This window comes from Anguilla anguilla, chromosome 18 (genome assembly GCF_013347855.1).
Source record: "Anguilla anguilla isolate fAngAng1 chromosome 18, fAngAng1.pri, whole genome shotgun sequence".
NCBI lineage: Eukaryota > Metazoa > Chordata > Actinopteri > Anguilliformes > Anguillidae > Anguilla > Anguilla anguilla.
The window spans coordinates 5,751,160-5,764,408 of NC_049218.1; the positions used below are offsets into that span (position 1 = coordinate 5,751,160).

Genomic DNA, 13,249 nt, shown 5'->3' on the forward strand with positions numbered 1-13,249 from the left:
TACGACAGTCCGCCCAGTCTTTGTAACGACCGTTGTCAGGCGCTTGTCCAAGGGCTTGGGTGCTCTCGGTCGAAGGCGCTCGCTCGCGGTTGGTCAGAACACGCTCGCTCGCGGTTGGTCAGAACACGCTCGCTCGCGGTTGGTCCGAACACGTTGCTGGGCTGCAGCTGGAATGCTCATTTTGTGGCCAAACGATGCGTTGTGTTGACGCTCGTTGAGTTGATGTGCGGAACCTGTTTTGCGATGCTGCTCTTATTTCGTCGTGTTTTGTGTGTAATTGCTCAGCAGGGCTGAGCGTCTGAGACAAGTTTCCCCACCAGGGACGAATAAAGCATCGCTTCGTATTGTACCCTGGTCGGTTGGTCTGAAGGTGTTGTCAGTTTCCAGCTGAATGCTGGTCTTGTGCCTTAAATGGAGGGCAGATATATGGTGCTTTGCTCGCACACAGTCCCCCCCCCCCCCCCCCCCAGGGCTGGATTTAAATGGAAATGTACCAATCTCACAGCTGTCACAGCGCATTTAGTCTCTTCTGAGAGGGCTAAGATCTGCACATTAACGCCTGCTTTTCAGTAGCGGTTTGTTTGGAATGCAGTGCGCACAGCCTTGTCTTTGCAATTTTTCGATTTGTTGTTTTCTTATGCACGAGATAGTAGGTTAAGTCATTAACAGTTTTGCTTTTGCAATTACAGTTCAGTAATTTGGGTGATAAATGAAATCACCCAAAACAGTAATGTGTCCTTATTAAAAACCAAAAATAAAATGGAAATTAATTTAGAATTAGGACAGGGACATTTGAAATGTGATCCTTCTCTTTTCATTTTAGTCTAGTTTATTTGTCCATATGAGAATACTTGCACTTAACAGCTGGTTCCCATGACTTTTGTGAGATTGTTTATGGGGATTATTCATATACAAAACGCATGCACACAAACGTGCACACACACATGCACACCTTCGCTGTCTTACACGTGTATGCTTGCACACGCACGCATGTTCAAACACACACACACACTCACACTTTCTCTCACTCTCTTTCTCACACATACACACACACACACACACTTTCTCACACACACACACACACACACACACACACACATTCACACACTGTTCTGTTGTCATTTGTGCACAGGGTATCTAATTGAATGCTTTTTCTCTTCCCCTGCAGGCACTGTACAACTCCATCAAGAGTGAGAAGCTGCAGTGGACCATGTAGGTTTGGCTGTAACATTTCTGCTGGAAAGTGTGTGTGTTAGTTTACAGGCTGTAGAGTTGATTTGAAATTTATTTTATTATTTAAAATTTTAAATATAAGTTATTTATCTATTTTTGTTATTGCTTTTTTTAAAATTACGTTTGCTTTGGCAACACTGTGCATGTCGTGTCAATAGAGCACCTTGAAATTCAAAATTGAATTTAGTACAGCTCCAGTACAGACCCAGCTTCAGTACAGACCCATCTCCAGTACAGACCCATCTTCAGTACAGACCCAGCTGCAGTACTGACCCAGCTCTAGTACAGACCCAGCTGCAGTACAGACCCAGCTCCAGTACAGACACAGCTTCAGTACAGACTCAGCTCCAGTACAGACCCAGCTACAGTACAGACCCAGCTTCAGTACTGACCCAGCTGCAGTACAGACCCAGCTGCAGTACAGACCCAACTCAAGTACAGACCCAGCTGCAGTACACACCCAGTTTTCAGTGGGCACACCGCACAGACCACTCTGCTCATTCCTGGTGTGGAGCTGCTCGCTGGCCTCTGAGCTCAGCTGCCTGGGGGAAGCTGGGTTGATGGAAAGAGTGATGCGTGTGGATAAATGGAAACTTTGTCAGATGGGGAGACAGCGGCACAGACAGGCTGTGGGGACACTGGCGCTGGTGACCCAGTGCGACCCAGTGGGCCGTGTGCTGGTGTTCTGATCCGGCCGAGCACAGAGAGAACGGGGCTTTGGAAAGGGGGAGGATGGAGGGATGGGTGGGTGGGTGGATGGTTAAAAAGGGCGAGGTGGGGAGATGAGCGTCCTGGCACGGGACTGTCCCAGTGGCCTCTGGAGTTTCAGCAGCAGGGAGGGTATTTTTGGGGCCGGCTGTCCCTGGCAGTGTGCGGTGGGTAAGGGCCCACTCGGTGCCAGCCAGAGAGGGGTGCAGAAGCGGGTGGGGGACAGGCTGGCGGGACAGAGGCACTGATACCCATCACCGGGCCTGCACTGGGCTGTTGCCGGGCCGACGCCGCTGCAGGACCGCCCCTGCGCTCGCGCGCGTGACTGTGTGGGTGTGTGAGCTCCGTGCCCAGCGGCTGCTGTTTGCACTAATGCCAGTGTTCCAGTGTATCTGGGTGTCAAGGGCTGCTATTCTGGACTGGCCTCGGTGATCTTCCCCGACACTAATTAAGGCCATGGCTTTGTTGCCATAGCTACACCTCCCCACTTTCCTCTGTAATTATGGGCTGAGGGTTGGAGTCGCACCACGCGTACATTCAAATTGATGCATGTGTGCACTCACTCACGCACGCACGCACGCACGCACGCACGCACTCACTCACTCACTCACTCACTCACTCACGCACGCACGCACGCACGCACGCACTCACGCACTCACTCACTCACTCACTCACTCACTCACTAACGCACTAACGCACTAACGCACTAACGCACTAACGCACTCACTCACTCACTCACTCACTCACGCACGCACGCACGCACTCACTCACTCACTCACTCACTCACGCACTCACTCACTCACTCACTCACTCACTCACCTACTCACACACACTCACTCACTCACTCACTCACTCACTCACTCACTCACTCACTCACTCACGCACTCACTCACTCACTCACCTACTCACTCACCTACTCACACACACTCACTCACTCACATACTCACTCACTCACATACTCACACACACTCACTCACTCACGCACTCACTCACTCACTCACGCACGCTCGCACGCGCACACACACAAACACACACTCACTCACTCACTCACTCACTCACTCACTCACTCACTCACTCACTCACTCACTCACGCACACACACACACACACACACACATGCAGACTCACGTGCACACACACACACACACACACACACACACACAGCCAGACTCATATACACACACACACACGCACACCCAGACTCACGGGCACACACACACACACACACACACACACATACTGTACACACAGACTCACACACACACACATACTGTACACACAGACTCACACACACCCACATACTGTACACACAGACTCACACACACACACACACACTGTACACACAGACTCACACACACACACGCATACTGTACACACAGACTCACTCACACACACACACACACATACTGTACACACAGACTCACACACACCCACATACTGTACACACAGACTCACACACACACACACACACTGTACACACAGACTCACACACACACACGCATACTGTACACACAGACTCACTCACACACACACACACACACATACTGTACACACAGACTCACACACACACACACACAGACATACAGTACACACAGACTCACTCACACACACAGACTCACACACACACACACACACATACTGTACACACAGACTCACACACACACACACACAGACATACAGTACACACAGACTCACTCACACACACAGACTCACACACACACACAGACACACACACACACACACACACACAGACTCACACACGCAGACTCACATGTACAGGCCGGCTCCTCACACACGCCAGCGCGAGCTCTCACGCGTGTGCGCACGTGTGTCGGGGAGGGGGGGGACGCTCAGAGGGACTGAGCCAGCTTCTCTCTCCTCAGACATCCCCCCTCCCCCTGGCGGGACCCCCCGCTCATCTCCCATTCCGGCACGTTCCGCTCGCCTCTTATTGGCCGCTTTAATCATCCGCTTTAGCGCCGTCCCACCGCCGCTTAGCGCTCTTTCCCCCCCTCCTCCCCTTCTCGCCGCCTTTCTCCTCTCCCTGCCCGTCCTTCCCGAGCCTCGGGCTCCGCGTCGCCGTGGGAACGGGGGCGTGGTCCGGCCCGTGCCCCCTCAGCCCGTCCTCTCAGCGCCACAGGCCGTTTCCCGTTTCCACTTCTCCCAAAGTCAGAATTCTGTGTTTGTTGGATGTCGGGGTCTGATGGGGCCTTGCGGCATGTTTGATATCGGCTGTATTGTTGATATCAGATTGCGGTGGCGGTGATATCAGGAGGTGATTGAGTGCCTGTAGCGGAGATCGTTTTGGTAGCTTTTGTTTTTGTGACTGCGGCTGTCATTCAGAACACACCGGGTACAGATAGGGGTGATTGAACTGTCCGTGTCGTGGGGTCCTGCTCCCAGACTTCTGTTATATATGATCGTATTTCTGTCCGACTGTTATGCTGACCTGCAGCTTGGTCAGCAGCTGAACTCTGCTCTGTTTCTCCTGTCCTCTACTCTCCTTTCCTCTCCCCTCCTCTGCACTCCTCTCCTCTTCGCTTTCTTGGAGCTCTCACTCTTCCGTTCTTCCCTCCAATTATATCTTCCCCTCATCCTATTCCCTTCTTCTAGTGCTTTAATCTTCTCTTTTGTCAATCTCCTCTCTTCCCCTCATCTTGCCTGCCTTACGTACGTCTTCTTCCGTATCTCCTTTCCTCTCTGCTCTCCATCTCTGAGAGAACTGTGACTTTTTAGGGAAGCTGACGGTTACCAGGCAACAGACAGAAGCTGTGCCGCACGTGCTCACTGACTGTTTCCTGTTTTCCTTGAATCAGCACCACGGGTGTTAACGGGCAGTGTTCGCTGTGTAGCCAGATGCTCAGCATATCATTGTCAAAGTGGGAGCACGGGATCCATTTTGGCTCTGCTTTCCGTTGTCCATATGGCAATCGGGTACGGGTACTGATTTTTATTGTGATTCATGGTCTGAGTGGAATAAGTGGTTGTAGTGGGCTGGGAAGAACTGCTGCTTACATAACAGCAACAACGTGTATACTGAGGATCAGTTCTGACTCGGGTTCTGATTTTGACTGCATCCAGCAAGAGAGTGCATACATGGCAACGCTTGGCTCTTAAGCCCTTATGCGGTGGCCTGGAGATCTGGCTATATGACTGCAATTACTTTTTATGGTTCTTTTTATCAAAGGCAAAAAAAGTAAAAAAATAAGTCAAACCTAACAAGAATGTTAGCCTTATATTTAGCCATTAAATATAATTTCTACTTTTTTTTTTTTTTGCTAAATAAGATAGTTTGACTCATTTCAAAATTTGCCAATGGGGTAAGATATTTAGTCTCATTACAAGACTAAAACACTTAAGACTTTTTTTTTTTTTGCATCGATAATATCCCAGCATGCTCGTGGCCCAGTTGCTCGTTATTTTGGCTGTCATGGCCAGAAGAAGAGATCTCAGTGGCTTTGCAGGTTGGTTGTTGGGTCACGTCTGGCAGCAGCTTCAGCGAATAGAGCTGCTGGAGGTAGTCTGGCGATAGCGTTGTGGAGGATGGAGAAGCTGCTCAGGGCAGTGTGTGGGTGGATGCTCTGACTGATGTTGTCCTCTGCCGTTAACAGAACAGGACGGTCCGGGGCTGTCAGACTGTGCAGCTGCCATGTTGATGTGGATGCGAGGGGGCATGGTGGGGGGGGGAATGGTGGGGGGGGGAGCAGGTGGACATGACACAGAAACAGACCCTCTCTAACAGCTGCTAAATGAGATGGTTGCTGTTGGGTAATTAAAAGTCAGTTTATAGAAGCAGCTGTCTGAACGCTCCAGAATCCACTGTGGCTCTAATGAGGGACTTTCATCTCTCCTTATCTCTCTCTCTCTCTCTTTTCCCTCTCTACCCTTCTCTCTCTCTTTTCCCTCTCTACCCTTCTCTCTCTCTCTCTCTTTCTTTCTCAAGTTCACATAAAGCTTGGAAATAAATTTGCATGGAAAGAAAAGTTGTGTTGCTGAAGCTTCGAAGGGCACTCTGCAGCCGAGAATGCACATGAGGAGCCTGATTTACTGAGACCTTCGGCGTACGCAAAACTAATAACGCAACCAGCGATTGGTGCAAAACAAATACCACGACCAATCACTGGCCGTGTTATTGGTTTTGTGTGCGCTAAGCTAAAAGGTTTTGCACATGCTAAAGGTTTTGGTAAATCAGGTCTTAGGTGTCATCTTACTGATATTAGTTTAGTCATAAAAAAAGGGCTTTGCATAATCTCCTCTGGTCCGAGTCGTTTTGAGGTCCGGTTTTTGTAGTGAGTCACAGTTTCAGACACACATCCTCACATAAAATTAAGTATTAGTGCATATTAATAAGCTGAACGGGGAGTTTCTGGAAATGACTTCGTGTCAGGTTGAGTGTGAAGCCCTGAACTGAGTCATTTCAAATATGCAAAGCTAGGCCTGAACCTTTCACCTCATGGTGCTGGTGACAGGAAATCCTGTTTCCCCCCCCCACCCCCACCCCCACCCTCTCTGCTGGGACATCTCCACAGAGGACGGGAGGAAATCAGAGTTGGGCTGAGATTTGGAGGTGAAAGGGTTTGGGATTCGGGTCCCTGATTGTGCTGTTGGGCCATGCCTTGATTTATAAGCACAGACGGGCTGGGAAAATTACCTTTAGAACTTTATGACTCACAAGAATCACTTGCTGCGCTTCGGAGGGTTTAATTTCGGGATCTGGGTGGCACGTCCTGCTATGACGCTGGGCTCCAGTGTGTAGACGCGCCCCTGCGTCTGTTATCGAAACCTCATCATTCCAGTGCCAACTGTTATTTAATTTTAGTTAATGCAAAATCAGCCATAGTGTGGACCAATCAGGGATGGCTTCAGTCCGTGGGGTTGACTCAGTGAGCACAGTAACTGTCTCAAAGACAAACGAGACACAAGCTTTATTCCCTTAGGCATTTTATTGCAAGAACTTTGTTCAGTAGTGAAAACATATGAATAAATAATGACAGTGCTACGATGTCCCTTGTGTGTTTGTGGTATACGAAGAACAATGTGGATGTGTAGCCAACTCGTTTTGGAGAATGCATTTGATTTTAATGTAAGTCTCCAAAGTTACCTCGTGAAGATCTAATCTAATGTCTGAAGCTTAGGGTATCCGTGTGCAGACATTTAACTTAATTGATGATATGGAGCGAAACGATGCGGCGTCACTTAGGTTGAGAGTGCTGTCACTTCTGTCTCCATAGCGATGAGGAAGAGCTGCGCAAGTCCTTCTCGGAATTGGCCGACGGCCGCACGGACTCCGCCTCCCACACCATGAAGCGAATCAGCAGCCGGGGAAACCCCATCGTGGGCGTGGCCCAGCACCCCGGCACCGTCGTCTACAAGAGCGGCTTCCTGGTGCGCAAGGTCCACGCCGACTCTGACGGCAAGAAGAGTACGTGTCACAGCTCCCTCCTCCTAATTTACATCCTTGTCATCCTTTTGAGTGTTATTGTTTCGTAACTTTTGTAAATGTCCATGTTTAAATGTGTTATGGTTTCTGTTTTGATTTTTAAAAAAGAAAAAAAGAAAAAAGGAAAAAAGTAATGTTTTAAAAATGTAAAATGTTCATTTAAAACCATTAAAGATGCATTCATTTACATCACTTACATCCCAGACCTGGCGTAAATAGTTATTCAGGATATTTCAATTTACTGGATATTTGATCTTGTTTCAGATTTTTTCATTATTTGAAAATGATCTTTCATATTCCTGAGAATTTATACTGAAGGTTGTGACTAACCAAAATGTGCAATTACTTGGAAAAGAGAGATTTCTTTTAAAAATAATTATTAGTGATTTTAAATAAAGCTTTACAGGTGTCTAAGGGGTTAAGCAATGCACCTAATCAAATATGTAACACTGTCCAATAGGAAGTGATTTTTCAGATGACAGGAAATCAAAGACGAAAAAAAGGATCACTTTCCTATTTGCATCCAAACTAGGGAGACGCTGTTGCATATTTGATCAGGTGCATTGCTTACACTTCACGATAGAAAGCGCTGGATTCTGTGGGCCCTGTGTAATCTGTATGTGTTCTGTGTAATAAAAGTCTAAAGCTCCCTGCTGTGGGGGAGTAAGGAAAAACGACAGGAGAAAACTACAGTGCTCGTCTGACCGTAGCCTTGACCGGTTTCCTCAGGCCTGTGTGGGTCAGTATCAGAGCGAGGTTTAACCCTAACCCTAACCCTGCCTCTGTGCTTCACAGCTCCTCGGGGGAAGAGAGGCTGGAAGACTTTCTACGCCATACTGAAGGGCCTGATTCTCTACCTGCAGAAGGTGAGGAGGTCACCTGCTCCGCGCGCTGCAGGAACGAGCGGAGCCGATTGGCTGGCCCGGTCTCCTCCTCAGGACGCCCTCGCGCCCTCGCCGTCAGACCGAAACACTGTGCTGCTGCTGGAACTCATCGCCTTCGCTCTCTCTCTGATTTCCATCTCGGTTAAATCGCTAGAACAAAAGGCCAGAGAAGCAGCTCTGGTTTTGAGCACTCTGAGGGTGTCACGTCTGACCCCTGACCCCTGTGTGTGTTTTGATTGGCCGCAGGGGGAGTACAGGCCGGAGAAGCAGCTCTGGTGTTGAGCACTCTGAGGGTGTCACGTGTGACCTCTGACCCCTGACCCCTGACCCCTGTGGGTGTTTTGATTGGCCGCAGGGGGAGTACAGGCCGGAGAAGCAGCTCTGGTATTGAGCACTCTGAGGGTGTCACGTGTGACCTCTGACCCCTGACCCCTGTGTGTTTTTTGATTGGCCGCATGGGGAGTACAGGCCGGAGAAGCAGCTCTGGTGTTGAGCACTCTGAGGGTGTGTCACGTGTGACCCCTGACCCCTGACCCCTGTGTGTGTTTTGATTGGCCGCAGGGGGAGTACAGGCCGGAGAAGCAGCTCTCGGACGAGGACCTGAAGAACGCCGTGTCCATCCACCACTCGCTGGCCATGCGGGCGGCAGACTACAGCAAGAGGCCCAACGTCTTCTACCTGCGCACCGCCGACTGGAGGGTCTTCCTGTTCCAGGCCCCGTGAGTTTGGCCCCCACCTGCCCCTGCCTGAAATCCCCCCCACCCGCCCCTGCCTGAAATCCCCCCCACCCTCCCCGTCTCAAAGCCTCACAGCCCCCCCCCCTCTCAAACCCTCACAGCCCCCCCCCCATCTCAAACCCTCACAGCCCCCCCCCCCATCTCAAACCCTACAGCCCTAGCCGTAGCCTCAGTTAGCTTCTCGGCGCTGAGCTGCTACAGACTGAGCCCTCTGTGCTTCCTGTTCGTCCGCTCTGCTGCGGCCTGTCAGATCCCCCCCCCGCCCTCCCACCCGCCCACCCACCTGTCTCTGCCTGGTGCTGCACTCTGTCCTCCCCCCACTGTACAGCAGGGCCAGGCTGGCTCCCTTAGCTCCAGGTTCATACACCACCCTAATAACAGAGGGTGGAGTCGGCTAGTCGCGTAGCCGCGTCGCTTCAATTGTCAGCAAGAATGGGAAGTTTCAAAGCCGAGGTGGGCAGAGCATCGCCAGCGCTGCCAATCACTGCTAAGAACCGGTGCTTAATTTCTTTGAGGGGGTGGAACCTCAGACTCACTGCAGATTAGTTCAGACTGGGTTCATCTCAGCAAAAAGAAGCAAGTTTGTGTGTGTGTGTGAGTCTGGTGCTGAATGCTGTGCCTCTTCTGCAGGAACGCGGAGCAGATGCAGTCCTGGATAACGCGGATCAACACGGTGGCCGCCATGTTCTCCGCCCCGCCCTTCCCGGCCGCCATCGGGTCGCAGAAGAAGTTCAGCCGGCCGCTGCTCCCGGGCTCCACTACCAAACTCTCCCAGGTACCCCTCACGACCCCTGACCCCTGACCTCTAACCCCTACACTGTCCAACGTTCCTGTCAGAAATAGACTCCAGGGAAAGTGTATGTATGCAGCTACAAGTAAACTTGTTGTGCTGTGCTAATGCCTCAGTACTTACCCTGGGGTTCATTTTAATGCTGAATATTCCCTCCGTTTTACTACCTATTAATTGAAAGTCACATTAAGATTTAGTTTTTTTAAATTAGATATTAATTGGTTTTGGAAAACTAAGTGATGTATGATATGCTGCATAGTCAGTGCAGTTGAGCCCATGACTCTCTGGGATTGGACCCAAGCCTGACCGCGTCGCTGTGTGCTTTCCCAGGAGGAGCAGGTCCAGTCCCACGAAACGCGTTTCCGCACCACCTCCTCGGACCTGACCGAGCTGCGCGCCAGTCCGCCCGACCGCAAGGTCAAAGGGCGCGAGGCGGAGGAGTGCCGCCAGCGAGAGGAGTACCTGGAGTTCGAGGTGAGGGTCTATTCTGGCCGCTCCAGACGCCACTAATCCACATTCAGGATTAGGGGCTAGTGAATGGGGTTTAGGAGCTAATGCAGATACTCTAAATGTGTTCTTAATAACAGCAAAAAAGCGATTGTGTAAGTGTTAACTACTGCATCTCCCTCCCTCCCTCTCTCCCTCCCTCTCTCTACCTCCTCCCTCCTTCCCTCCCTCTCTCTTTACCTCCTCCCTCCTCCCTATGCCTCCTCCCTCCCACCCTCTCTGTCCCCCCTCCCTCTCTCTCTCCCCCCTCCCTCCCTCTCTCCTCCCTCTCTCCCTCCCTCTCCCTCTCTCCTGCACCGCACCCCCCCCTCCCTCCCTCCCTCTCTCCTCCCCCCCTCCCTCCTTCCCTCTCTCCCTCCCTCTCCCTCTCTCCTCCCCTCCTCCCTCCTTCCCTCCCTCTCTCTTTACCTCCTCCCTCCTCCCTCTGCCTCCTCCCTCCCACCCTCTCTCTCCCCCCTCCCTCCCTCTCCCTCTCTCCTCCCTCCCACCCTCTCTGTCTCTCTCCCTCCCTCTCCCCCCCCCCCCCCCCCCCCCCCCCCCCCTCAGAAAACGCGCTATGGGACGTACGCCATGCTGCTGCGGGCCAAGCAGCGGTGCGGGGAGGAGGACCTGTCGGCCTTCGAGTCGCAGCTCTTCGAGGACAGCGGCCTGCAGAGGGCGCACTCGAGCCCCACGCTGCCGCAGGAGGCCGGCCAGGCCGGCAGCACCAGGCCCGGCAAGCGCCACGACACCCAGAGGCACAGCTACCGGCAGGCCGTCAAGCAGTGAGCCGCCCCCCCCCCCCCCCCCTCCCCAAATCCCACCACCCCCCCCCCACCCCGCCCACCGAGGGCTTCGTTCAGCTCCGGGGGTGTGGCGAGACAAAGGGGGGCGGGCTCGGCCAATTCGCCCGCAGGCCCCTCCCCTCTCCCCAATCTCCTTGGCCAATGGGGGAGCGGCGGTCGTGTGATTGATGTGGCTGCTGGTGGCTGGAGGCCAGAGACCTTGGGGCGGAAGCGGTGATGCTTTGGGAGGGTGCGCTGGCCCGTGGAGACCACAGGCAGGGGAGAGGCTCAGCAGAAACACTATATTAAACACCCGGCTCTTCATATCTTCAGGAAAGGGATTTTTCAACCCTATTCTCTAATCTCCAGCCCCTATCCCTGAATCATAAGCCCTTACCCTAATCCTCTGACCCTTAATCCCTAACCCGTAACCCCAAGCCCTTAGCCTCTAACCCCTAAACACTAGTCCCAGCCCCTGAACCCTGTTCCTGAATCCCTAGGCCCTAATCCCTAACCCATAAGCCCTAGCCACCCTTCACAGGCCCTTCCCCAAGCATTATGCAAACCCCCCCCCCCCTCCAAGTAATTCTTCAGGACCAGATTTGTTTTTTCACATTTGAGAAAAAGACAAGAATTTAAAAGACCATAAGTTAAAATGTTAGCTGAGCGATCATCTCAGACTGTTCCATTTGAAGACTGCACTAGTGGACGTTTGCACATGATGTTACTCGTACAGCAGCTGAGCTGAGACTGGTTTCTTCCGTACCGCCAGCTGTACCCCGCCCCCCCCCCCCTGGCTTCCTTTACAGCGCTGCCTCCCTCTGAGGCCGACCGTGGGGACTGCGGCTGGTGACATCACAGAGTGATTGTGACATCACAGAGAGGACAGGCCCTGGGTCCGCCCACCCGCCCACCCACCCACTCTGTCCAGAGCACAGTCCTCCAGCATTACAGACGCATGGACGTGATGAACACCAGCAGAACATGCTGGAAAAAACAACACGACTCCCTGTCTGAGGTGGAGCTGGAGTATTTTAAAACATGAAATGTAGTGAGACACACATCCTAAAGGGACATGACTGCTGACCATACATGGAACATTCCTCCCCTTCATCAAGTCAGTTCATCACAAAGATGATATATATGTATGAAGATATGTGACAACACTCAGGAGTCAGAGTCTCTTTCTCTCTCTCTGTCTCCCTCTCTCTCTCTCTCTCCCTCCCTCCCTCCCGCTCTCCCTCTTCCCCCCTCTATCTCCCCCCTCTCTCTCTCCCTCCCCCCTCTCTCTCTTACCCCCCCTCTCTCTCTCTCTCTCTCTCTCCCTCTCCCTCTCCCTCTCCCTCTCTCTCTCTCTCTCGCGCTCTCTCTCTCTCTCCCTCTCTCCCTCTCTCTGCGTTCACTGGGCTGTACTCCTTTGCTTTTCCGGCTTGTTTGGCTCGTCTCACATATTTATTGCGCGTTGTCTCCGTTATCCCCCCCCCCCCCCCCCCCCGAGCCAAGGACTCGCCCGGGCAGAAGGCTGAACGTCTCGTTCTCTCCGTTCTCTTTATTAAAAATGCGGACGAGGCTTTGAAGTGGGGGGGGGGGGGCCCTGAGCACGGTTAAGCAGAGGCCCGATTTGTGTGTGGAGGAGTAAAGCCCATCGGTCACGGTCCCGCTGCGGTCGGTCAAACCGCTCGAGTCCTCTTTCACAGGACCTCTCTCCTCAATCCCTTCATTCTCGGGTGACGTCACAGAGGACACGCAGCCGACCGCTTCTGTTCTTTCGTCAGGAAGAGACGTTCCTCACGGTCATTTTTGGAGGTGCCCCAAGCATGATTTCAGTAATTGTAGCTGTTGTTCTTTAGTGCTTTTTAAAAAAAATAAAAAAAATAAAAAGATAATAAAATTGTTACGTGAAGAAATTAAATTCACAGGGAAAGAGTCCAGAAAGAACATATTTCTGTGTGGACTCTTACCACGTTAGTTCAGCTGAAACGGTTTTCAATGTGCAAAACTAATGAGTACTTGTATTAAACATTATGTACAAATGTTGTACAGTAAATATTATCGATGACATAAACAAAATTGTAATGCTGACCATTTGAAAACATGCTTACAGTGTTATATATGTATCTATATATGTATATTTAGAGATATATATATATGAATGTAACATATTTGAATGTGTAAATATATTTAGAT

General features: G+C 51.6%; 1 protein-coding gene across 3 annotated transcripts in view; it reads left to right on the plus strand.

Annotated features, from left to right (window-relative positions):
- psda (pleckstrin and Sec7 domain containing a) overlaps positions 1-11,095 on the plus strand; it is a 36,479-nt gene extending 25,384 nt beyond the window's left edge. For all 3 annotated transcript variants that reach the window (XM_035400357.1, XM_035400359.1, XM_035400358.1), the window contains 7 exons: positions 1,169-1,212; positions 7,172-7,362; positions 8,176-8,246; positions 8,826-8,983; positions 9,632-9,776; positions 10,122-10,265; positions 10,845-11,095. In XM_035400357.1, coding sequence (XP_035256248.1) covers positions 1,169-1,212; positions 7,172-7,362; positions 8,176-8,246; positions 8,826-8,983; positions 9,632-9,776; positions 10,122-10,265; positions 10,845-11,066 — 975 coding nt within the window. In that variant the 3' untranslated portion in view covers positions 11,067-11,095. The remainder of the gene's footprint in view (positions 1-1,168; positions 1,213-7,171; positions 7,363-8,175; positions 8,247-8,825; positions 8,984-9,631; positions 9,777-10,121; positions 10,266-10,844) is intronic.
- Positions 11,096-13,249: the final 2,154 nt, after the last annotated feature.